Genomic DNA, 26,154 nt, shown 5'->3' with positions numbered 1-26,154 from the left:
AATTATTTAAAAAATTTAACAGTGTGGTTATTATGGGTGTGGAAGGAGATAATGGACGTGGTAGAGGACATAGAGAGTATAAAAGCTTATGAAAAAATATAACAAAATAAAATTTAAAAGGTCATCTTCAAACTAAATAAGGAATTTCTTATTTCTTATGATGTGAGGTAAAGCTCTAACGTTTTTCTTCCAACCATGTCACTCCTTGGATAAAGAGGTTTTATTTACAGTAGATAATTTTTAAAATGGAAATGACAATGACTGATAAACTATTTTAACTTTTAAAACATTTTTTTAAACTAGAGTATTATAAACAGATACAGTAACTCATCTATCAATCCAGCAAGAACTTTAAAGTTCTGCATTTTCAGTACAAAGTTTCAGTGATACTGGAACTCATGTAAAACACTTTAAAATTGTAAATTGATAAAACTTTTCTAAAGATCAAGTTGATAATTTCTAACAAGTCTTAAAAATAGTATGTTTCTCTAATCAGTATTTCCAGGAACAAGAACCTGTGCAAATGTGTATAAATATTTAAGTAGAAAGGCATTTTATAATGACAAGAAAGGACAAATAAATCATCATACACCTGGATGATTAGTCATTCAACACATGGAAAAGAGGAATCTCAGGCACAGGAACCAGTAAGCACAAAGACAAATGCTTCCTGTGGTCTTTGGATAAAGCAGAGTTTGTGACCATTCTATTATCACATTCATAATGAGCATCTGTGTGAAAGGGGAAATGGCAAGGAATTGGTGCTTAAATGATGAAGTTGTATTACACCATGTTAAGGATTTACATGATATCCTGTAGTCCAAGAAAGAACCTTAGAGTTTTTTTGGTTTCTTGGCTTGTTTTTGTTGAGGTTTTTTGCTGTTGCTATAAGCCAGAGAGGAACGGATTTAGAGGTACAGAAGCATGAGCATGTTTGCAGATGGAAGGACCATGCAATAAATAATCAAAGATCAGAAAGAACAATCAATAAACTACAAGAAGCAAAAGATGATAAAATCCAAGTCATAGGACAGAGTAAGGTGATAAACCAAGCTTATTTGGTATGATTGGTATTAATGTCAAATATTGTAGAGATCATCCTTTCCCGACATCAAATGAGCATTGGTAAATCGGCATTGATCCGTCCTTCTATAGATTTCAAAGTGTGGCTTCAGTTTTGGGTTTAAGGTAGTTGTTATCTTTCATCTATCAAACTCATCTGTAAGTGATCATAGGCCTAAATATGTACTCCAAAGCCAAATGCAAAGGTTTCAGGTCATAGATAGCATTGCTTTGATTTTCCTTATAATTTATTGATGATCCCCTTCACTTTTTTATTTGCCTGTTTTAGGAAGAGATACAGAAATGGAGAGCAGTCTGTACATTGAGATGATCACAGTCTAGTAGAGATAAAATAATGAACTAGTAAGGTGCATATTGCTTTATTAGAGGTACGCAGAGAAGTAGGCACTGGTAACAAGGCACAAAGTAGACATAAGGGGTGGTCAAGGATGATTTCCTGAGAGAGATAGCACTTGAGCTATGTCATGAAGGCTGAGGAGGCAAGTATAGAAAGGAAAGGAAAAAGCGTGAGACCTAGTCCACACTGGATCTATGGTGTGCAAAGGGACCTGGGCCTGGGATCAAGTGGCTTTCCCAGGACCAGAAGTAGTGTCAGCATGCTGGAATAAAGGGTTGGGTGGGCATATGGAAGCAGGCTGGATTGGAGAGGAAGCTGGGAGACAGGTCATTCCTTCCTAAGGGGGTTGGGCTTAATTTTGCATAAGGTCTGTGGAGACACTCAGTTGAGGAATGGCTTGACCAAATTTAAATTTCAAAATGCATCTAGGTGATAACTAAATTAGTGGAAGACAAGCACAGTAATACTGAAAAGAGTTTAAAAGTAAAAATAATAAATGACAAAGTAAGACAGTGACAGTGGGAGTCACTTGGAAGCAAATTAGGAAAACTAATGAATGATATATATATGAATAGTAAAACAAATGGAGAGTGGAAATGATAATGAATGTGAGTATGCTTCTCCTTAAAATGTAACTTTTTAGGGGGACGACAGAAAATGAAGACTCCAGATAATATTCCATTATATTTGGGTTTAAGGTATTTGTTACCTTTCATCTATCCAACTCATCTGTAAGTGGACGTAGGCCCTAAACATGTACTCCAAAGCCAAATGTAAAGGTTTCCTCTAAGGTACTTAGGATTAGGCTTACAAACTATATTTTCCCATAGAGAGTTTTGAGTGTTTTTCCTGAGTGTACACAATAAGTTGGAGAAAGAAGCAACAACATAGCTTTTTCACAACTATCTTAGGTGATGAATGTGTTAACCTTGTTCTGGCAATCATTTCACAGTATATATCTGTATACCGAAACATCATGTTGTACTCTTTAAATTTACACAATATTATTTGCCAACTATCTCACACTAAAATTGGGGGCAAAAAACAATTTTAAAAAATCAAAGAAATAAAATATAAAAAAAAAAACCTCAAGCTGACTTTTGAGTGTTGAACAGTTTCTCCAGTTGTGGTCTATGGCCCATCTGTGAGAACTTCTTTTTGTGTGTCAAAAGAATGTCAGCTAAGTGTGCAGGAGACTCAAGACCTTTTCTCTCTAGGGAGCTAACCTCAATCAAGCAGGTAGATGTGATTTCAAGTTTCAGATTTTTCATTATATATGTATATTATATTCAATCTTAAATGATTTGTTTGCTTCTCTTAACCACAGATTCTTCATATTTAATATGAAGAAAATAATCCCTACCTTTAATTTTATAAATTAAATGAGATAATACTTGTGAAAGGGTCTACTATAAACCCAAGTATAAATTAGCTATTAAAGAAATGTAAAGTTTTCTTCTTCTGATGGCATAGGATTAATATTCATTCTAGAAAAATTGTATCTGTGACCTGGGTACACAGAAAATGTAAATATTTGCAGTTAAATGGCCGTTTGTTACTAGGCAGTGTGTATTCTCCCATGAAGTAAAATTAAAATGATACTTATCTGAGAGTTCAGAAACCTGGATTCCCCTGCTGGCATTGCTGCTCAATATAGCTGTGTGACTTGGAACCAGAAGGTAAACCATTTTGGGTTTCAATTTCCAGATATGCCAAATGCGGCAGTTGAACTAGATGGAAGAAAAAATTCCTTTCTGAATCTGAAACTCCATGACACTATTTTCCTATGATTCAATAGATACCTTTGGAATAAGTCCTGTCAGCTTGCATTGTTGTTTAAATTTTTTCCTTCTGGTTGCCATGCTTTATAAAGATATTTCTTCCTCATCAGTCAACTTGTAGAAATATTTCCACTTCATACTGTATCATCTGATCTGGCTGTTTGTTTCCTTGGGCCCAGGAGTATTGCCTTTCCTCATGATGTATGCACACAAAGGGTAAGTCTTAAAATCAGGAAAGGATAACTTCTTAGCCAAAGAAAAATAAGGGTAAATTTTAATGATTCATAATGATTATTGAAAGGTCAGGAACTTGGAAAGTCACAGTGCGTTCAAAATATGTAAAGAAACAGTAAATACAAGTGTTATTACAAGGATAGAGAAGTTATTTCACATCAGCATCATTTAATATGCTGTTGACATTTCTCTGGAAGATAAGACCTCCCACTTCCCATATCTACTTCACTGCAATCACTAAAATTCTTGGAACCACAGAAAAGAATATTTTCAGTATATAATTTGACTCATGCCATTATTGGAAACTTAAAAAAAAATAATAGTGGTATATTATCAACTATTAACAGTGATTGTATTTTAGAGGGAAACTTACCAGTGCTTTCTGTTTGAAAATTAGTTTAATTTCTGTTTTTGGTACTGATGTTTATGTGTGTGTGTATTTTCTCATGCAGTGAACACAAATAATGCTTTTCAATTGGGAATGAAAGTAATTTTAATTAAAAAAAATTATGTTAAAATCTGGAGTATGGACTAGTAGGATGCTGTACTATGGGTTAGGAGAATTGGATTCATATTTCTTTCAACTCTGACACTACCTGAGTGATCTTAAGAATGATATATGTTTTTATAAAAATTGACAATATAGAGTTTTATAGCCTGTAGTTTTGAGTATTCTCTCTTAATGTCAGGTGTGTCTTATTTGTGGAGAGGGAGAGGGAGAGGGAGAGGGAGAGGGAGAGGGAGAGGGAGAGGGAGAGGGAGAGGGAGAGGGAGAGGGAGAGGGAGAGGGAGAGGGAGAGGGAGAGGGAGAGGGAGAGGGAGAGGGAGAGGGAGAGGGAGAGGGAGAGGGAGAGAGAATTTGTATTTTGGATAATCAAAATCACTTGATTCTGAAATATTGTGTAGTATTTGGCATAAGATAGATAGTAACCATTGGCTCTCATAATGGTTAGCTAATTATATTGGACTGAACAACACAGCCTTGAGTCAAGAGCATGGTGATCCTATAAGCATTGGGAGTAATATTTCTGCTGAGATTCATAAATTGTTTAGGAAAGATGTTAAAAATTAGAATCCCATAATTATTTTTGAGTACTACTTTGACCTTTGACATTAAGTGTATGGCACCTAAATATGATTGTGTGTGTGTGCGCGCGCGTGTGTGTGTGTGTGTGTGTGTGTGTGTATATATATATATATATATATATATATATATTGAAGTTTAATAATGGAAGTGGTAGTTTAATTCATCTGGTTGTTGCATAATTTAACAGGTATTTCTTTCTTAAAAAAACAATGAGCAAGCATCCCCTAGATGCCAAGTTCTGAAGGACCTCAGGAGGTTTTAGGGATACAAAGCTAAATTGTATGGTCTATCTTTCTTGGAATTTTCAGTCTGATGGAGTAGACAGACATGTAGAAAGAAATAAGAAAATAACACAATAGCAGTACTAATAACAAAGCTAGGAAAAAAAGTATTGCCACCAGGGAGACAAAAGGAATTAATTATAAAATGAAAGAATTTAAGTTTTATTGCAGTTCCTTTTGGAAGAGGAAAAATAATTTCCTTTTGAGGACTGTCATATTTTTATGCACATTCTTGCCTTTATTCTTTGTGCTTATCATCTTAGCAATGTATTGTGTGGATGTGTTTTTCATGATGCTCTTTAGCCTCAATGATTGAGATCATTAATAAAAATCCTACCCAATTTCTTAACATACTTTGCCCTTCATTTTAATTTTTCAAATTCTCCAGGCATGGCCTTCTATGTGTATTTAAGGAAACTATTAATATATGAGAAGCTTAATTTTGTGCATTTTATATTAAAATACTATATCTATTCTTTAATTATCTAAGGTATTCTTTAATTTCTAATGTACAATATGCTTTTAGGCATATTTTAATATTTTATGTGATGTTCAACAGAAAGCAGAACATTATCTGGATTTAGCTAGAACTGGAAGTTTCATTTTTACAAACCAAAAACTGAATCTGTAACGCTTTAATAAAATAAAAGGGGGGAGAATTGAAGGATCTAAACTCTGTAAGGTTCCCCCACACACACACTTGCTATCCTTATCTACCATATTTTCTAATGGTTAAATTTTGAGTTTTGAATGTTTTAAAAAATCAGGATGTTTTAAAAGTCAACTTTTAGAACTTCTGTAGTTTCCTAATTTGTTCTGAATGATGATGATTGTGCTTTCAGAAAACAGTAGTCACCTAAAATAGTTTGTATTTCCTGTTTACTTTTAAATAATTCCAACTTGAAAGGATGATTAAAAAAAAATGATTTTTGGTCTATTTTAGTTAGCACCTGTGGTTAAACTGCAGCTTAATATATCATATTTGTTTCAACTTTAAAAAATCACACTATATCAACTTTCTAATGGAACATCTTTAACATATTGATTAGAACTAACATTTAAAAATGAAGATTGACGTGACTGTCCAGGGAATCAGAAGATTTAGTGCAGATCTCACAAACTGACAGCCTGGGGGCTCAATCCAGGTAGTAGATTTTGTTGTTGTGTTTGTCATTTATCATCACTGTCCCTTTAAATAGGGAAATGTATAAGCAAAATTACCCATTCTCCAGAGTTACGTTAATCTCTGGTCCAAAGGCCTGCATGTTTTCAGACCTGCTTTAGAGCATCAGTGGTATTCCGAGAAGACTAGAGAGATCAAATATCATTGTATATAGTTCTCATTTCACATACACAGTTCCCTGTTTATGACAAGAGAACCTAAAAAATACATTCTAAAAATTCTTGCTTGGTTTCCTACCATCTTGTCTTAAATATTCCTGTCATGGATTTCTGCCTAGACAATGAATAAGAAATCTCTCAACTGTCAGAAATTACCCTTCACATCCTTTAGAAAAATTAAAGTTATCTATACTAATAAAAGGGTAATATGCTAATTAAACCAGATAGACTGGGTGTCTTCCTCATGTCACTGTAGGATGTCCTTCCTGACAAAGCTGGAGGCATGGCCGGCCTGCAAACAGCCTGCAGCCCCTCGCCCAGGCTCGGCTGCCCCCCAGTGTGGACCCCACCCTGATCTGGGACCCCTTCAGAAAAGGCCAGCAGGCCCCCACCTGCGCACCATGCCTCTGTCCTAGATAATGAAAGGGTAATATGCAAATTGACCCTGAAGGCAGAATGACCACTGGACCAGTCACTATGAGGATCACTGACCACCTCTTGGTTCCTTTCCCTGGCCGGCAGGCTCTGATCGCCTGATGGACACCTGTGGCGGGGGCAAAGCTGGTGAGCAGGCAGGAACAGCTGAGCTCTCCGTCCCTTTCCCTGGCCGTCAGGCACCAATCACCAGATGGTGAACAGTGAACATGGGGATGGAGAGCAGAGGGGATGGGGCCCGCTGGGGGCACCTGGGGAAGATGTTGCTGATCACAGGCCAGGCCTAGGGATTGTAGCCACGCACGAATTTTGTGTGCCAGACCTCTAGTTTAATTATAAAGGAAGGATTAAGAGAGTATGCTTAGTATTTATTCTATATGCTATTGCAAGAAACATGACATTTATAATAATTCATAATTTATTTTTTTATAAAATAATCACATGAAATTTCTTAATTATAATAATGGATTAAATGAATAGCTCATAGTTAAATTACTTTGAAAATCCATGTGGTATAACAATATGTTTTTCACAATGCTCATGAAGTTTATTAACTTTTATAAATATATTGTGAAGTTCTAGATAGAGAACAGCTAGTTTTTACCTTAAAAATCACTTAGTGCACACAACCACACACTGTTATTCAGAGGCTATAATATCTTATTTTTAATGGAGAAAAATATATTTTTAAATTGTTATCCTTCTGATGTCTTACTTTTTCCTCTTTTGCTTCTCCTGTTACTCCTTTTACTCCTCCTCTATCTTTTATTTTCTTGAAAAATGGGTGATGACTTATAAGTAGTCACCCACTCAAAATTAATTGGGATTAAAAGTGAAGGATAATAAATGCTAAGTTTGAGCTTGATTAAAAATGTGAACTCATATCCTAGCTGGTTTGGCTCAGTGGATGGAACGTCAGCCCTCAGACTGAAGGGTCTGGGGTTCAATTCTGGTCAAGGATAGGTAACTTAGTTGCAGACTCCAGACCTGGCCCAGGTTGAGGGCTCATGAAGGAGGAGACCTATTGATGTGTCTCTCTCAAATCAATCAATCAATATGTCTCTTTCCCATTAATGTTTCTCTCTCTGTCTCTCCCCCTTCCACTCTCTCTAAAAATCAATGGAAAAATATCCTTAGGTAAATATTAACCAAAAAAATGTGGACTCATAGTGGAAACTGACTATAACCACCTCCCCTGATTTCCCTAACTCTTGCCTTTTCATATGCTAGGATTAGTCATGAGAGTCATAGGCAGAGGTCTATGGAGTCAAATTTGTATTTTTAGCTGAAATCTTTAAGTCTGCACTTTTAGGCCTTATTTTTAATCTATTTTATCAGAGGAGATGCTTGTATTTTATATCACATTTAAATTCATTGAAGTTACAAATAGCCCTCCAGTACTCCCTTAATATTTTGAGATAGTTTCAGTATCCTCTCATTATGTTAAGATCTGAGTTCCAATGCTAAAGAATATTTGTCCTTTCAGCAATACCACTTGCTCATATGTAGTTTTTCATAATGGGCACTTTTGATAAATAAATCTCCAAAAACAGAGAAAAGAAAAACAAAAATGTATTTATTTCTAAGTTAAGCTCAATCAGTAGACTTTACTTCTTATTCTCACCGTAAACAATTTCCTTCTTTTAGGGAAAAGAACATAGTCTAGTAATTTTGCTATAGAATTTTGATTTGAATTCACAAGTGATTACAGGAGAGATGAGGAAGGATTGAACCTCTATCTTAGCCAACTAGACTTTTAGGCCAGACTTGTGAATCAATGAAATTAATGAGATGGTAAAAACCACAGCTATACTAGTATCATATTCAAATGTAACTAAATTTGTGACTGAATCCTCTATATTTGGTCTGTGGTCTAATTCTTACTTTTCATTCAGAGGGATTAATGGGTACTCAATATTTAAGAGCTTAAAACCTATCTCTACTACTTACTAGCTATGTCAATTTGTGCAATATACCACAACTCAGTTTCTGTCTTATGGGATCATTATGAGAGTTGCATATAATATCACATACAAAGGAAATAAAACAGTTTCTGGAACATAATAAGTGTTTAATAAAACCTAGTTTTTATTCTTCTTAATATCATAATGAAAGATCTTTGCTACCTTATATATAAACCATTTTAAAGTTCTAATTGTAGAGCCTAATTCCCTTACACACTTATGTCATAATATTTTTTTATTGGCGTGATACTGATTAACAAAATTATACAGGTACACAATTCCACAACACATCATCTGTACACTGTATTGTGTGTGTGCACATTCTAACCCCAATTAGTTTCAGGGGTGCCTAACTTCCAAACAAAATGGTTTATTAAATGACCTATAAATAAATCTTTCTTTCCACACTGTTGCTCAGTAAGTCCTTCCTATTTGACATGCTCTTTAAATTGTTTGTATGCTTTTCTTTTGACTCTCACAATAGGCTGTAAGAGGAAAGAGCATGTAAAAATGATAAACATTAGCTAATATTTATTACCAATTCTAAGCAATCAATTCTGAGGATATTTAGATATTTTGTTCCTCCCTCAACCCCATTATCATTCCAATTAGTGTTGATAGGTTCAATTATAGAAAAAGTTGGATCTCAGAGAGGTATTATAATATATGTGAAGTCACATAGATTGGAATGTGAAGACCAATGCCCATATAGCTACTAATTAAAAGATGGCTGAGGGCAGAAACTAAGCTAAATACCTTTTATTTCTTAAAGTAAGCCAAAGTTGGATATCTTTAAATGCACATTTAACATTTTATTTGATTAAGCATAATATATCAATTTCTTGGCATCCCTTCTCCTACCTCCTTCCAAAAAAATGTTATTAAATAATATGTGTGCAGTTGTAGCAGATTTTCCCAGCGATTCCATTTTGGTTTTGGTTCCCACTGGAATGTGGGAATGCATAGTGTAACATTTCTGGGTATTCAGATGTTTATATTTTATAATAAGCTTGATTGTTTTTTTCATTCTGTGATTTCCCTAGAAATAATATGACACTGTTCTCGCCAACCTTGCCAGTAATGTAAACAAATCTGGATTTGTGAAAAAGTCTCTTTTGTGTTTAGTCAGTTGTTTTCATGACATATGTCATTAGTGTTTATTTCTGTCAAGCTTAGGATTTTATTGATATTTTACCATCAAACATAAAGTGTGATGTGCACATTTTTGTGTTCCCCCACCATACTGAAAATGCAAATCTTCAATATGAAATTTCATCTCTATTTCTTACACACTGTTTAATTTTTCCTCCAATATCATTACAATTTCCCTTCATATTTCAAAATGACCTAAATTAGATAGGTAATCCTTCTGATTGCATTTTGAAAAATTTTCCTCAAGAGATCTGAAGTATGAATATTATTTTCATATTTAATATAATTAAAGCCCCTTGTTTAATAACTCCTCAGGATTTGGGGAGTGTTTATGGCTGAGTTGCTTTATATAATATGCTTAAGTCCTGGGAGTCTGAGACTGGAATCTGAAACTAAATGGTAAAGTACTCTTTATCCTACAGGAAATTAGGGTGAATGATGAGCATATAAACATTTCCTCTGACTCTGAAAGAAATCACACGTGTAAATTATGTCATTTAGAACTTCTGTCCTGAGTGATTCTAAAGTAGCTGTGCTTTTTCTTTTATATGTACTATGGCCTAGGACATATTTCTAAATGACTTTGACCTTACTTTCTCGTCTTCAAAGTGGAGTTAATACTACTTACCTGAAAGTGTTGCAAAAAGTATTGGTTTCAAGTCAGTGAGAAGCCTAATACCCTCACCTTAAGAAAGTTAGAAAGACTGATAGATTGCATGTTCTAGCAATTTTGAGAGGATAACCACAAAACCTAAAACACCAAGGTAGCAGAGAGTATTTATTCTCTTGGTTCTTCAAGCTCAAAGTATATAGGAACCATAAACTTCCTCTGGGAGCAGAAAAGAGAAGAGGCTAGCTCTCTTTTCATGGTTTGTTGACAAATGTGGTTCCATTGGTAACAATGGTTTGGGCTAAGGGATTTTAATGCTAGTACACAGACACACACAGTGGAGTTGGTCAAAGGAGAGAAATGATGCTAATCATGTGTTTGGAACTTGTCTGTACATTAACTAGTAGTGAGGAAGAATAGAATTTATTCTTCAATGCACTCAATTTTATTTCCTTCTCACTTAATCTATGTTATATATTATAGGGAAGTAATTAAAACCTTCTATATCACAGTGCATGCTCTTTTACCTCAGTATTGTGGATGACGAGACCTGTAGGTAGCACAAATGTATAAGATGAACCATGGCATGATTAAAGATATGGCTAAATCAATGAGCATTATCTTACTGGTATTACTGATAATAGCAAAAAATACTGTATTTTGGCCAGGTTATATCATTGTAAAAATTACTATTAAATATTAAGATAGCTGGAAGAGTTCTGAACATATGGTGTAGTATTTTTGGAATGAACTCTCAAGAGAACCGTTGAGCTATTGAGAGAAGAACTTCTCAGTTGCTTATACTGTTGAACTATAACATAAGGAGAATGTAGGGAATATCAATAAATCTAAAAGATATGTCTTCCTAGGGAATTCTGTGATCTTTAGGTATTATACATGAAATAAGCATTTCTTCACTTAAAAATTAAATGAATTAATGTTAAAATGAACGTTAAAAATTACATAGCCTTTAAATAAACAAAAGCACCTTCAGTTCTGCATAGAAGGAATGTTGAAAGGCAATCACACCTAGTCTGAGATTATTGAAGAAATTATAGAGAATAAGAGGACCTAGCTGCCTTTCTTTAGCATTTTCAGTTATGATGGTAAATAAACCTAGAGAATATTTTAGGCAGCTTAGAGTAAACAGGAAGTTTGGATAATACACATATGTCTTCAGATTTTTAATATGTCAAAACTAGTTGGACAGTTAAAATTTAATTTGACTAAAGAAATTGAGCTTAACTATATTAAATATTCTTATGCTCTTAGTAATTTTGACTCACAAAATCCATCATTTATAAGTTGTCCACTCTTAAATTTTCTGAGATTAAGAATAACATCTAAAATAATGTGTTACTTCATAAATACTTGCGACACATTCTGGGTACTTTTGAATATTGTGATCCCTAAGAAGATTTAAAGAAAAGAAGATGAAGTGCATGTGATTGGGAATCTATTCATAATCTTGCTCAATCAGCAGTATTGCTACTAGTATCGCTATGTGGTTTGCAAAAAGTCTACTGAATTGCTGGAGTACAACACAGCTGGTTGCTTATTCTGACTTGCTTAATGCTTGCCCTGATTATGTAGCGTTCAGCTAAATATATGACTAAATATCTGACTCAGCCACAGAGTAGTTAATTTATTTGCCACATGTGAGCAGGATGTTAATCTTTCCTTCCAATGAAAAATTAGACATAGTCACCCCAAGGAAAATGAACCAGCTGAACTCCTGGAGCCAGCATAGATAGTATTTTACTATGTGTCCTTCTGTCATGCGATTTCCATCCCTGGAAAAGCCTGGTTGGGCTGTACTTAAGTCATAAAAACTTTACAATAAACTCATGTGGATTAATTACTCTTTGATCTCTTTGTTCCCTTTAGTTAGCACCACAGTCATTTAGCATTCCTTGATTGCATCAGCTATGTTGTTTTGTCTACTGGGTCAACCCTATTCTCCAGAAATGTTCTTCTGTTAGTTTCCTTTTACTTCCAAGGTGGAAAGTACCTGTTTTTCAATATCCAACTTTATGGATGAATGTCTTTCTAGCTCTGAAATTATACGTGACCAAATAATCATGTTTTAGTAACATGCTGAGTCAATTCTTAAAAAGTGGGTGTTAGGAAACTTGGGGGTGGAATAGCTTTTAAATATGTGATAAAGAAAAGTAAAGAAAAGCATAAAGTAAATGAATGATTTTTTTTTCCTGAGAAGATAATTCAGTTGAATGTTTTTTTTGTTTTTTTTGTTTTTTTGTGTGTGTGAGTGTTCTCTTTAACTGGGTTGGCTTGGATAATTTTTATAAGTGTAGAGAAAGTGAAGCATAGATATTGTTTTTCTATAGTGGGAATCCTCTGAAAAGAATTGCTGAGGAATTGTTATAGCAAAAAGAATATTTGATGCTATCTCTCCTGACTGGAGCATGTTAACTGTAATATTAACATTGCCTATTTTTTATCTGTGGAAGTAAAAGTGTCTGTAATAAAGATAATAAGAACACATTTTCCCCACAGTATCTAAATTCATCTTATAATCTGCTTGCTTAGAATTTTAGATTATTTTAAAAGTTGTAGTGGAGTACATTTTAGGCCCTCAAAATTCACCACATCCTCAGTCTTCCACGAGTTCCATTGCAGTATGCTCACTTTGGTTTCTGTTCACATGTGGCTGTTCTTTTCCAGGGCAATCCCATCCATAATATTCTGACTGTGGTGGGAATGAATAGTGTCTAATATCAAAGAGTGTGTGGATCATGGATAGAGACAAAAATACCCTCTCATATTATAGTGGATGTATTTAAATATGCATAACTTGAAAATATTATCCTAATATATAAAAAACCAGGGTCCATCACAACTGAAACAACCAGACAGACAACTGAATACAGACTGTATGGGACAAGCAGGTGGGGGGGGGGCACCCGTTTGGGGCAACCAGGCAGGCAGTGGGGCAGTTAGGGGTTGACCAGGCCAGCAGAGAAGGGAAGTTTGGGGTGACCAGGCCAGCAAGGGGCGAGCAGTTGGGGGCAATCAGGCAGTCAGGCAAGTGAGCAATTAGGGGCCAGCAGTCCCAGAATGGAGAGGGTGCAGGCTGGGCTGAGGGGGAACCCCTACCCCGTGCACAAATTTCATGAACCAGGCCTCTAGTTTCTAAATAATATGATGTATCAACTTTTATTTGTTTTATCTCCGTAGCTCATCTTTGATAAGACTTTGCTTAATTCTGTAAGATGAAAGATATTTGTTGTGATAGCTAAATGTTTTTAGAGATCTAAGAAGTAATAATGCATATATTAATTAAAAGAGATAAGAAAGGATACATATACCAGTATTTTTAATAGCAGAGCATACACTTTATTTTTTAATTAAATTTATCTGGCTTAAGAATTTAATGAATATGGCTAAATGCATAAGGAAGAGAAATGTGAGAAATTTTCATAATGCAGTCAAATCTGTAAAATGCAGAAAGAGGAAATCATTCTATTTTTCCTTCCCTTGAAAGGCTGAGATGAGGAGAGAAAAAGAAAAGGAGAATTCTGTATGACTTTGTGTGTGTGTGTGTGTGTGTGTGTGTGTGTGTGTGTGTGTTTGCTAGTGTGTGTTTTGAAGGTGTACATTGAATAGATTCAAATGATTTTTTTTCCAAATTAGCAAAATCTTGTTTGCTAAACATCTAATTTTTCACTAATCAACTAATTAAAATTTACCTTTCCTAACAAGTTAAAGTACTTTAAAGTAAAATACTATTTTCAAGTAGCCAAAGATCTGTGTCACAGAATCAAAATAACATCACAAATTGGTTGAAGACTATGTTCAAGGTACTTTCCTAAGTTTGTAATACAAGAGTGAAATTAGTATACAAAACCAGGAACAGGCACTTTGCAACATCCAAGAACTCGGATGTGAGGACAGGTCAGCCAATTCTGTCTATCCCGACAGAGGGCAAGTCTCCTATTATCAGGGAAAACAAGCATTTTGAGTATGTCTTCAGAGAAACAGGAGGGTATTTGTCTCTAAAGCAGGGTTTTTTGCATTATTTAACATCTCAAAAATGCATATTAAATATGAGAACTCCATTTTTCTTACTTTAATTTCCCATTTAGGTCCCTAAAATCAATTATAGATATGTTTATGAAAAATGCTTTAAGGAATATACAGTTTACAGATTACAGAAAAGCCATCGTCACTTATTTATGTTTATAAAGTTGTTGAAATGACTTAAGATTGAGAAGTGGTGCAGATTGGGATATCAGGTTTTACTTACGTATAGAATACCATGTGGTTAGGTTTCCCACCTGCATGGCGACAGCCAAACTTACTGTCATAAATTCACCGATTAGGAATTCATATCATATGATTTTATGATGATTACAGCAAAGGGCATTCTTAGACAGCAGGCTGAATTAATGTAAGTGACAATTTGAACCTTACCCTGGGAGTGCACATCTTTATTGAAGAAAATTCCTGATGCATGGTGATTTATTGAAAATGTAATTTTACCGGATTATTATTATTTTTTTACCTCGTTAAAATAAAAACTATGCTCGTTTCTCATTCTTCTCTCCGTGCATACTATTTTAGGAGTAAATGTTTCATATTTATTTCTCACTTTCCCATTAATTTTTTCCTCTTCAGGTGTAATCTAGCCCCTGTGGTGGAGTTTGCTGCAGATGTGGGAACTAAATCAGATTTTATTACCATGAATCCATCAGTTGTGCAAAGAGCATTTGGAGGCTTTCGGAATGAGAGTGACAGAGAAAAATTTGTGCACAGACTTTCCATGCTGAATGACAGTGTCCTTTGGATCCCTGCTTTCATGGTCAAAGGAGGAGAGAAGCACGTGGAGTGGGTTAATGCATTAATCCTTAAGAATAAACTGAGAGTGCGAACTGCCTATCCATCATTGAGACTTATTCATGCTGTCAGAGGGTAAGTGTCTGGAAAGGGCCAGTCTGTCCTTGGCACAATGGAGCACATAACTAAACATTTTCCCTAGGCTGGGAGGAGCCTCCATACACTCTCCCAGTGGGTATAAGTTTCCATATTTTGATAATGGCTACTCTGTTCACCAACGTGAGTTTTATTTATGAGCTATCATATTTCAGTTTATTCTTTTTTCTTGAAAAGGCAAATATTTGAACTTGGCACTTACATATGTCTGCTCATGAACAAACTACTGATTTTTATACTTTTACGTGTTAAACAGTAGTGAGAATTCTTGGTAAAATTGATAAAACTTGGGTAATGAAACAATGGAAGTGCTATTGTTGAAGCATACATGTTAAATGTATTTAAAGAGCAGTTAAGACCCATCTGTAGCTAAGAGGCCTTCTGGAGATAGAGAAGCTGGCTGAAATAATAATCCATAATGTTTTCCCCCCAAAAGTTACAATTCTGTTTTTATGAATTAAGTTAACATTTCCCTTTTATTTATTAACTCAAAAGCAGCAGAAAAACCTAAGAAGTATACGCTTGTTTAAAAGTGACAAGTAACCAAAAGGTCAAATTCAGTCTTGTATATATGTGTTTGTGTGATATATATAAGGCAAAGATAAGCAATAACTTGTGTTTATTGAACTCTTACTGAGTGCCAGGTGCTGTAGATACAAAAATAAAACAGCACTTGTCACTGCTTTAAAGGAATGCATAGGCTTATGGTGGAAACAGAGGCATGCACAGTTGGCTAGGACATAAACAAATGGAGTTAAGGAGGTATGTTGTCCAGAGTGAAGAATTTGTCCCTCAGATTAACAAAAGAAGTCTTAAAAGTCGAACATTTGAACTAGACCTTAAAAATAGAATAACAATTGTCGGAAGAGCAAGAGACAACCAAACAAAGAAATTCTATGGCATCGTTAGAGCAAACTGAGGCAGGAAATGATTAAGTACACAGGACATCTGTGGAGTATTGTGGGGCATTGTACTACAAAGTTGGAAAAATTACTTGTGTTCTGGTTGGGAAGAGAATCAATTTTATCCTGCATTAAGCACAGTTAGCTGTGTGCATTTAGGAGAGTAAATCTTGTAACTGCCGACTCTGCATTGGCAAGAAGAGGTGCTAGAAGAATGAAAACCAATTAGGCTTTTGACTAATTGACTCATAAATTGATAAAAAATGTAGTGCAGAATCAGTGTAGATGGAAAGGAAGGGCAAGTTCAGGGGACCAATTGAATACAGTGGATAGAAGTCCTAAAAGAAAGTGGTTAACAACCGCAGAGTTAAAAATAGTTTCCTTCATCTACTATAATTGGGTCTGGGCTAGTATTTTCATTTTGTTTTGTTACTGAGATATTCTCCTCAAAGATTTACCATTTCCTTGTTCTGTCTAAAGATAGTTTCTTGGATTGTATTATTCTGAGCACAATTGCATTCTTATATTAGAGTCCCAGGGCATGAAAAACTCATGCACTGGAGGGGGGCGCGGGTTCCTCAGCCCAGCCTGCCCCCTCTCACAGACTGGGAACCCTCAGGGGTGGGAGGTGACCCATTGTTCAGGGGAAGGCGACGCCCCCATCACACCTCTGCTGCTGCCACTGCTGGCAGTGCAAGCCTTGGCTGCCCTGCGTGGCTGGGCAACCACTATCCGAAGCTTGCCTGCACCTCCGACCGGCCCTGAAAGGCTGAGCAGCCGCCACTTGAGGCTTACCTATGCCTTGGGCCATCCAAGGCAGCTACCATCCAAGGCTTGCCTGCACCTCCGAAGTCAACTAAGAAGCCTACATCTGAGGCTTGTCTGTGCCTCAGGCTAGCCCTGGGCAGCTGGAGGGCTGAAGAGACTGGGGGACTCCAGACGTAAGTGTGCAGAGCTGCTGGCCCCATCTGGGCTGAAGGGACTGAGCACTGCCATCTTGTGGCTATGGGCGCTGCCATTTTTGAGGGTGTGGCAGTCAATTAGCATATTCCTTTCTTATTGGATGTGGGTGCCACCTTTTGTGAGGGCATGATGGTCAACTAGCATATTTCCTCTCTATTAAGTAGGATCATGTTTATTCAACATTCATTCTCCTGATGTTTCACAAAGTTTCAACAAAAGGAGATAAAAATATGCCCATTTGGAGGAAAAGTACTTTTTGGTTACAAAGATTTCTATTAATTACAACTTGAAAAAACAATGCTCTTTTTAATGTGTTCTTAACACAGAATCACAATGCATTATGCTAAGAATATATACTATTCTTTGAAATGCCAATGCCATTTGATTCAGAGAAAAACTTTAAAATATGCTGTTTTACATGTGCACACCCTCTGACACACACAGTCCCCCTCATTAAGATTTTTAAAAAAATGTTTTGAAGTACTTCCTGAGTATAGGAAACTAATTAGGAAATCTATTACTCTGAATTAGTACTTTTTTTGATAGACTATTTTAATAGCAGTTTTAGGTTCACCGCAAAAGCATGAGAAAGTCACAAAGATTTCCAAAATACCCATGCCTCCCCAAACACACATAGCTTCCCTCATTATCTACATCTTTCACAGAGTCATACATTTGTTAAAAATGGATGAATTTTCATTGATACGTTATTATCACCCAAAATCCATAGTTTACACTGCAGTTCACTTTTAGTTTGCACATTCTGTGGGCTTTGGCAGATGTACTATGACATATAGCCCCCAATAAAGTATCACAAAACAGTAGTTTAACTGCCCTAAAAATCCTCTATGCTCAGCCTACTCACCCCTCTTTCCCCATTAATAAATGGCAAGCACTGATCTTTTTGTTGTCTCCATAGTTTATCCTTTTCTAGAATGTTACATACTAGAATCAGAAAGTATGTTTCCCTTTTATATTGTCTTCTTAAAATATGCTTTAAAGATTTTCCCTTGTCTTTACATGGCTTGATAGCTCATTTCATTTTTAAAAATATATATTTTATTGATTTTTTACAGAGAGGAAGAGAGAGGGATAGAGAGTTAGAAACATCGATGAGAGAGAAACATCAATCAGCTGCCTCTTGCACAACCCTTACTGGGGATGTACCCTCAACCAAGGCACATGCCCTTGTCCAGAATCGAACCTGGGACATTTCAGTCCACAAGCTGACGCTCTCTCCACCGAGCCAAACGGGTTTCGGCTCATTTCCTTTTAGTGGGAATAATATTCCATTGCCTGGATGTACCAATTTATATATTCACTCATCTGTTGTTTCCAAGTTTGGGCCCTCATGATTAAAGCTTCTGTAAGCACCTGTGTGCAGATTTTTGGGTAGACATAGTTTTCAGGTCATTTGGATAAATGGCAAGGTATGATTGCTGGATCTTAGGATAAGAGTATGTTTAGTTTTGTAAGAAATTTCCAAACTGTCCTGCAAAGTGTCTGTACCATTTTTACATTCCCACCAATAATGAATGTGAGTTTCTGTAGCTCTACATGCTCACCAGTATTCTGTGTTCCCAGTGTTCCGGATTTTGCCTAGTCTAATAGGTATGTAGTGATATTTTGTAGTTATTTTAATTTGCATTTCTCTGATGACATATGATAAAAATAGAATATATTTTTAAAAGTTTAAATAATGAAGTTTGCCTCTGCACGCCTGCCTCCAGAGCCCCCCAACCTCCTCCGCCCCCAGCCACCCAGGGCTGGCCCAGCGTCTTTTAATGTGCTTGTTTGCCATCTGTATCTTTTCTTTATTGAGATGTCTTTTAAGGTCTTTGACCGAATTCTTATCCAGGTTGTTAGTTTTCTTGTTGAGTTGTATATATTTTGGGTAACATTTTTATCAGATATATATTTTGGACTTATTTTCCCCTGGTCTGTGACTTGTCTTCTCATTGTCATGACATTGCCTTTTGCAGAATATTATTTATTATTTTTAATGAAATCCAGGTTGTCATTTTTTCTTTTATAGATCATGACTTTTCATATTATGTCTAAAAAGTCATTGCCAAACACAAAGTTATGGAGATTTTTCTCCTATGGGTTATCTTCTAAGAGTTTTATAATTTTGCATTTTACATTTATATCTGTGATCTATTGTCAGTTAATTTTCGTGAAAGATGTAAGGTTTGTGTGTAGATTCATTTTTTTGTATGCCGATATCCTGGAATTCCAGCGCTATTTTGTTGAAAATAGTTTTTTACTCCATTGTATTATCTTTGCTTCTTCATCAAGTATTAATTGACTATATTTGTGTAGGTCTGTTTCTGGGCTCTTTACCTATTTGGTTAATCTGTTTGTCTATTTTTCACCATCACCTAGTAATCCTGATTACTGTAGCTTTATAGCAATTCTTAAAGTTAGGGAGTGTCTGCTGACTTTTTCTTATTCATCAATATTATGTTGACTATTATGGGTCTTTTGCCTTTCTGTATAATCTTTGGGATTGATAACTTTGTTCTTTAGATATTTATATTTATCAGCTTACCACACATAACAAAACACAAAATAAGAAGCATGGTTCAAAAAGGGCATTTTCAATTAGAGTCCAGGTAGAATTAAGCATTATTAACAACAAATTCATATGGGTTTTTAACAGATATATTAAACATAGAAATTGCACAACTTTTAATAATGAGTTCATCAGAACGCCCCTTTTACATTTTGAACACTTTTCTTCCCTATCTTTATAAGTAGAAACTACTTCACTAATTTCTAAGCATTTTATTTCAAAGAGCAAGACCAAACTTCTGACTACGTGTGGTGATGTTAATGGTATGCTTTCTTTTTATTATTGTGCTTTAGGTGCTTTTGACAGGACTTAGCTTGAATTCTCCAGAAACAACTTATCTTGCTACTTTCCCGGTCTTATCTAATTACACTTTCCCCCTGAAATGTCAAGTGATTGAGTTCTAAACTGTAGCCCAGGATATCAAAAGTAGCTGTAGAGATGCCTTTCACATTTCAAATATTTTGGAAATCCGTACACACGGTGTATGTGAAAGGCAATTTCACATACAGAATTAATAATACATTAGTGCATGTAATGTTGCGTTTTGTCATGATGTTTGTAGTCTGTGCAGCTACTGAAATGCTGAAAGAAAATAAGGAAGTGATGAAACCAGAGTCACATGATAACAAAACAAGAGCAAAGTTCCCAAAGATCTGTTTAACATCTCTCTGAAACTGCATGGTTTATACACTGCAATAAAATAATTTAGAGAGTTTCATATCCTCTGCTGATTACTGGAGTTTGTTGTGTCTCAGGAAAGGTTTAGAGTACTCCGTATATACATTTTAGGGTGCATGTAGTCACCATGTTAAAATGTGAAGGCCTTCCCAAGTACTGCAGCTACAAGTAGAAAGTTTAAGCTACTGGGAAAGCAAAGTTTCCTGAACAGAATGGGAATCATCTAAGTAGTTTTCAATTTGTCATGCTTCATTATTTAAACTTTTTCCTCTCTGAAAATTATGATGGTTTACTAATTTTAAACATTCATCCATTTGCAGGTTTTTTTTGTTTTTTTGTGTTTTTTTTTTTTTTTATAAAAGCTCTAAAATATAACTATCAACCTTAAAACTCAAAGAGATTCTTACATGATTTTTAATATATGGCCATTCTTCCCAAGCCATAATAAGTGAAGCAGGAGAGAAAAATTATAGCTATTTTCTCTAAGTTTTAAAACAGTCAACATAAGGAAAGGATAATTTAACAGGGAAAAATAAAATATATAATTACAAATTTAAATGTATCAACTGGTTTGGGATTGCAAGCTTCTCACTGGTGTTCTTTAGAAACCTACATGTCTACTTATTTTATTATTTTAAAAAATATATTTCTTATAAAGAATGGGACAATTTTCATAAGATTTTAAGAGTAAAGAAGGGATTTTGAAACTATAAAATGACTAATTGAAACTTTAAAAATATTATTATAATATGTAAAAATTACCTAACTCATAATATAATATAATATAATATACAATTTTAAATTACAGTGGTGCCTCACACAACGAACTTAATTCATTCCAGGAGCAAGCTCGTTATGTGAAAAGTTCGTTATGTGAAACGCGTTTTGTATTATGTAAAACATTCAAAATATTTTATAAAATATGTTAAGCAAAAATATAGACTTTTATAATTAATATAATTTGATTCATAACTAGGTACTGTTGTGTGTTTTTTAGGGATTGTTCTATTTAATTTCTTATATTTTAACATGGTAGCAAAACAAAACAAACACACACCAAAAAAAAAATGAATTTTTAAAAAAGTAGATCCTCAGTTTCACTATCAACTGCTATAGATAATTAAGAATTCTCCCAGGAATTCAGCCTGGCTGATGTTGCTCAATGGTTGAACAACAACCTATGAACCAGAAAGTAATGGTTTGATTCTTGGTCAGGGCCTATCCCAGGGTTGTGGGCTTCATCCCCAATAGAGGGTGTGCAGAAGGCAGGTGATTTTCATCATTGATATTTTTGTTTCTCTCCCTCTCCCTTTCTCTCTCTGAGATGAATAAAAAGCATATTTAAATTAAAAAAAAATTCTCCTAAGAGATAAATAAATGAGTATATTTTAAAATTATGTTTACATAACTAAATATTTGTAAATTCTTAGTTGTATATTAGAATCACATGCACACTTATGCAAATTTTTTTGAATTTTGCACTTTAGGGAGTTTGCTCTTATCATTCTCATCTTCATTCCTCTATTTCTTATAGTGCTCTTCTCTCTATTCAGATATTTATTTTTAAGAGCTATTGATTTAAACTTTAGATTCATTTACAATCAGTCCAGCAAAAAAATTTGAATATTTATATTTGGATCCTTTGCCCTCTGGCAATTATTATGATTATTATTAAAATATTTAAAACAAATCAATTATTTTTAATGTATAATATATGACCCATTAGTTTTATTATTTTAATTCTACTATAACAAAAATAATGTATATGCCCTATTTTGTCACCACATTCTAACTAATAATTTGTTTTAATATAACTGCTTCTACTCTCATCAAATTAATAAGCTTGTACTTTGTATTAATTGAGACAAACATTTGAAAATTTATTGGTGATTATTGAGTTTGGAAAAGGTAGATATGTTCTTTGATGTCACTATTGTAGTCATTCTAAAGTTATCCAACAATTTTATTTGCTAATATCTTCAACAAAATGAATTTTAAGGAAAAAATAAATTGAGTGAATATAGATTTTTAAAATTTTGGTACAATTTCTATTTGTGATGTTTGTTCTTTATCTTTTAGTGGAGAATACATATGCTATCCTTTTATTTTTTTTATATTTGACAAATATTCCAGATGTTTTTTATTTGAAGGATAACTTAATAACTATAATAAATGTGAAAGTATGAGATAAATTGACCAAATAACTGCTTTAATTTTTCTTGGAATTAAGAATTTTCATTTGAAATGCCTGATATGCCCCTCATGACCTACAGTCGTGTTTCTCAAGTTAGAGTTTGCAGACATATATTGCAGAGTGTGAAGAAATGTCCTTATTCTCTTTAAAACATGTTTTTACATTCATCCAAACTGAGAACATTTTCTTAGAGAATGTGTCAATAATATTTTAGAAGGTTGATTTCCAAGTATGGTAAACAAAACAAAACAAAATGAAAAAACACTTCTCCTATTCTGACTGTAGACAAGGCTATTTTCAATTTTCAGTCTCATATTCATATCTTAAAACATGGGTATTGACATAAATAATCATTTGTATTCCTTTGAGTTTCAAGTTTTACTGCTTCTGTACTTTGTTCTTACTAAAGTGCATATTCAAACCACCACAATAAACATTTATACTTGATTTTCATAAACATCTTCAAAAATATCTTCTCTATAACCTAAAGAAAGTTTAACTTTTGAGCATCACAGTAATAGAGTTAGCTCACTAAAATATTCCTATTTTATATGTTCAAGTAATATCTCTTGGAACTTAAATATTCTTAATATTCTTTAATACCATAAATTAATTAACTTCATCTGAATGTTTACTGTTGATAATAAAAGATATACACACAACCAAATGTATATAAATAGATAAGAGAAAATATAGGCACATATGTTTGTTACGTTGCTACATAGTCTATTGAATTTATTCTTTCTTTGGATTTCTGCAATTGTTCAAGTTTAAAAAATCATAACTTTATAAATGGAGATTATGGAAAATTATTTCTTGACTAGTATATGTTACATATATGAAAAATAAAAATAGAATATACAGATGCTATATATACACACAGTGTACACTGGGTGGCCAGATTATTATGATCTCTGAATCCATAAAAATCTGGCCACTCAGTCTGTGTGTGTATTAGAGGCCTGGTGCATGAATTCATGCATGGGTGGGTCTAGCTAAGTTTGGCCAGCGGGAGAGAACATGGGCGGTTGGCCGGCCTGCCTGCTGGTTGAACTTCTGGTCGAGGGGACAATTTGCTTATTAGACTTTTATTATATAGGATTTATACTGAGTGGCCAGATTATTATGTGTTCATAGATCATAATAATCTGGCCACTCAGTGTATATGTAATATTTAATATACTATTAATGTTTCATATATACTCAGGAAGTACATAAAACAATATATTGTTACATATATTTATAGAAAATATAAAATATGAATAGTGTGTATATATTCCACACAAGTTGTTTTGCTAGACCTTTTGCACATTAGACACAGTATTAATAATACATTGACTTTCCTTATAATTTTGATATATTGTTGATTTATATTCAACTGGTTATCACTTGAGATTTTCTAAAATTGATTTGGTATACTTAATATGTAGCGAAAGTCTCGTACTTTATACTAGAGGCTCGATGCATGAAACTCATGCACAGGGGCTGGGGAGTAACCGGCAGTCGGACAGCCCTCTCAATCCAGGACTGTTGGCTTCCAACTGTTAGCCTGCCTGCCTTCCTGATTGCCCCTAACCGTTTCTCCCATGCCAGCCTGATTGATGTCTAACTGCTCCCCTGCCAGCCTGTTTGCCCACAACTTCCCTCCTCTACTGGCCTGTCATCCCTAACTGCCCTCCCCTGCAGGGTTGATTGCCTCCAACTGCTCTTCCTTGTAGTCCTGGTCCCTCCCAACTGCCCTCCCTTGCAGGCCTGTTGCCGCCCAACTGCCCTCCCCTGCTGGCCATCTTATGGTGGCTATCTTGTGTCCACATAGGGCAGGATCTTTGACCACATGGGGCACCCATATTGTGTGTTGGAGTGATGGTCAATCTGCATATTACTCTTTTATTAGATAGGATTGTTGGTATTTGTTGTGTTATCATGAATTTATTCCTAGTAATTTAATTTTGTTTTGGGAGGATAAGCATTTTTTATACTATTCTGTGACTACATAATTTTTTAGTTATTTCATTTTATTTAGAATATATGAGAAGATTCTAATCAATTTGCATACTTCACAAATAGTATACATATTTTATTTTTGCTATTAAACAAAATTATGTTGAGTAATGAGGTATCACTTAATACACCCTCCTAAATTTCCCAGAGTTTTGCTGGGTTATTGATGTTTTTTTGTGGCATGCAGCCAGTAAACTGGCTGATTCACAATTAACAATCAAGGTCATAATTCCTAGCTTGTTGGTATACATGTAAGCAGAAATAACAAGCCTTAGAGAAATCAAATCAAGTGACATTTCTAGCTCACCTCTTATTTATGTAGCTGTCACTCTGTTGTAAAATATTTCTTTAGTCCAGTGTATCTATTAAAAGACGCATGCTTTAGTTGCTAAAGTATGATTTTTTATGTGGCTCTTAACAAGGAAACAGATTATGTTTTCACACATCTTCCAGTATTAACTCCCCCCCCCCCCAATTTTAAGATTACTTTAGTTACTGCACTTACTTTTCAGATGTGAAAATTTATCAATTTTAAATGAGTATACTAAAAGGCTATATAAAATTAGGGTGATCCTCTGCAGACTACTCGTAAGTTCATGTGAATGGCATGTGCTTGCCCAATAATTTGAATCAGACCAGCCTCTGAAAAGAGCCCCCTCTAAAATAGACCACTAGCAGACTTCAGGAAACTTGTTTATCACGGTTGTTCAAATGGATTGTGTTGGAATACTGAATCTATTCAATCACATAAGTAAAAGCAATTTAATAAAACAACTTTGGAAATGGATACATTCACTCCACATGCCTTCTGGAAATGGCTTGCTTGTTCTAAATTTAATCTTATGCCAAACACATTTTCATCTGGTTTCTATTTTGACCAATGAGCAACACAGCTGTAATATTTCTTTCTAAAACATGTATCCTTCTTTATCGCCTTTGAGCAGTTAGACACTGCATTTTGGGTGTTCTAAGCCTCATAATATTTTCGTAATTGAGTATTTCTTCCCTTACTGGGGACTCTGATATTCACCCTTCTGGCATTGCTCCATTTCCTGATACTTTAAACTTTTTACTCTTGTGTCAAAATAATATTTCCCAGCAGTTCCAATTATTCAATTTCATCCCAGAATGTGAAATTATGAAGAGCTTATATCTGAGAAGTCATTCACAGGTGTATGGCTCAACCAGGAACCTGTGAGAAACAGAGATGCCAGGCTGCCCTTGGCCAGCATGCTTCCCATTCTTGTTCTCTCATTGAGACTAAAAGGCTCTGCAAATATCTAGAATGTTTTTTTGATGAGTGGGGAAGCATTCGTGGCACTCCGTGACATAGGCATATCCTGGTTTTTCTCCTGGGTATGCATTTTTCTCTCGTCTCAACTTGGATAACTTCCACTCCTTCTTCAAGTCTCCATTGAAAGGTAAATTTGAATAGGGCACAATTCCTCACTCTTGTGTCTTTGTGTTTTCTTCACAAGTAATGCATGTCTCTAATAAAACATTCATCAAAATGTATGATTATTATTCATTTTGTTCTCTGTCTATATTATAAATTATATGAGAACAAAGATTGATTTATCTCT

General features: G+C 34.7%; 1 protein-coding gene across 1 annotated transcript in view; it reads left to right on the top strand.

Moving 5' to 3' along the window:
- The window catches only part of ST8SIA4 (ST8 alpha-N-acetyl-neuraminide alpha-2,8-sialyltransferase 4), an 81,415-nt gene that overhangs the window by 23,158 nt on the left and 32,103 nt on the right, over positions 1–26,154 (top strand). The window contains exon 4 of the mRNA XM_036410327.2: positions 14,944–15,237. Within this exon, the coding sequence (XP_036266220.1) occupies positions 14,944–15,237 (294 nt within the window). The remainder of the gene's footprint in view (positions 1–14,943; positions 15,238–26,154) is intronic.

The sequence above is a fragment of the Pipistrellus kuhlii genome, unplaced genomic scaffold, assembly GCF_014108245.1.
Source record: "Pipistrellus kuhlii isolate mPipKuh1 unplaced genomic scaffold, mPipKuh1.p scaffold_m20_p_4, whole genome shotgun sequence".
Classification (NCBI taxonomy): Eukaryota; Metazoa; Chordata; class Mammalia; order Chiroptera; family Vespertilionidae; genus Pipistrellus; species Pipistrellus kuhlii.
The sequence above is the reverse complement of the archived record's forward strand: the minus strand, read 5'-3'. Positions and strand labels throughout refer to the sequence as shown.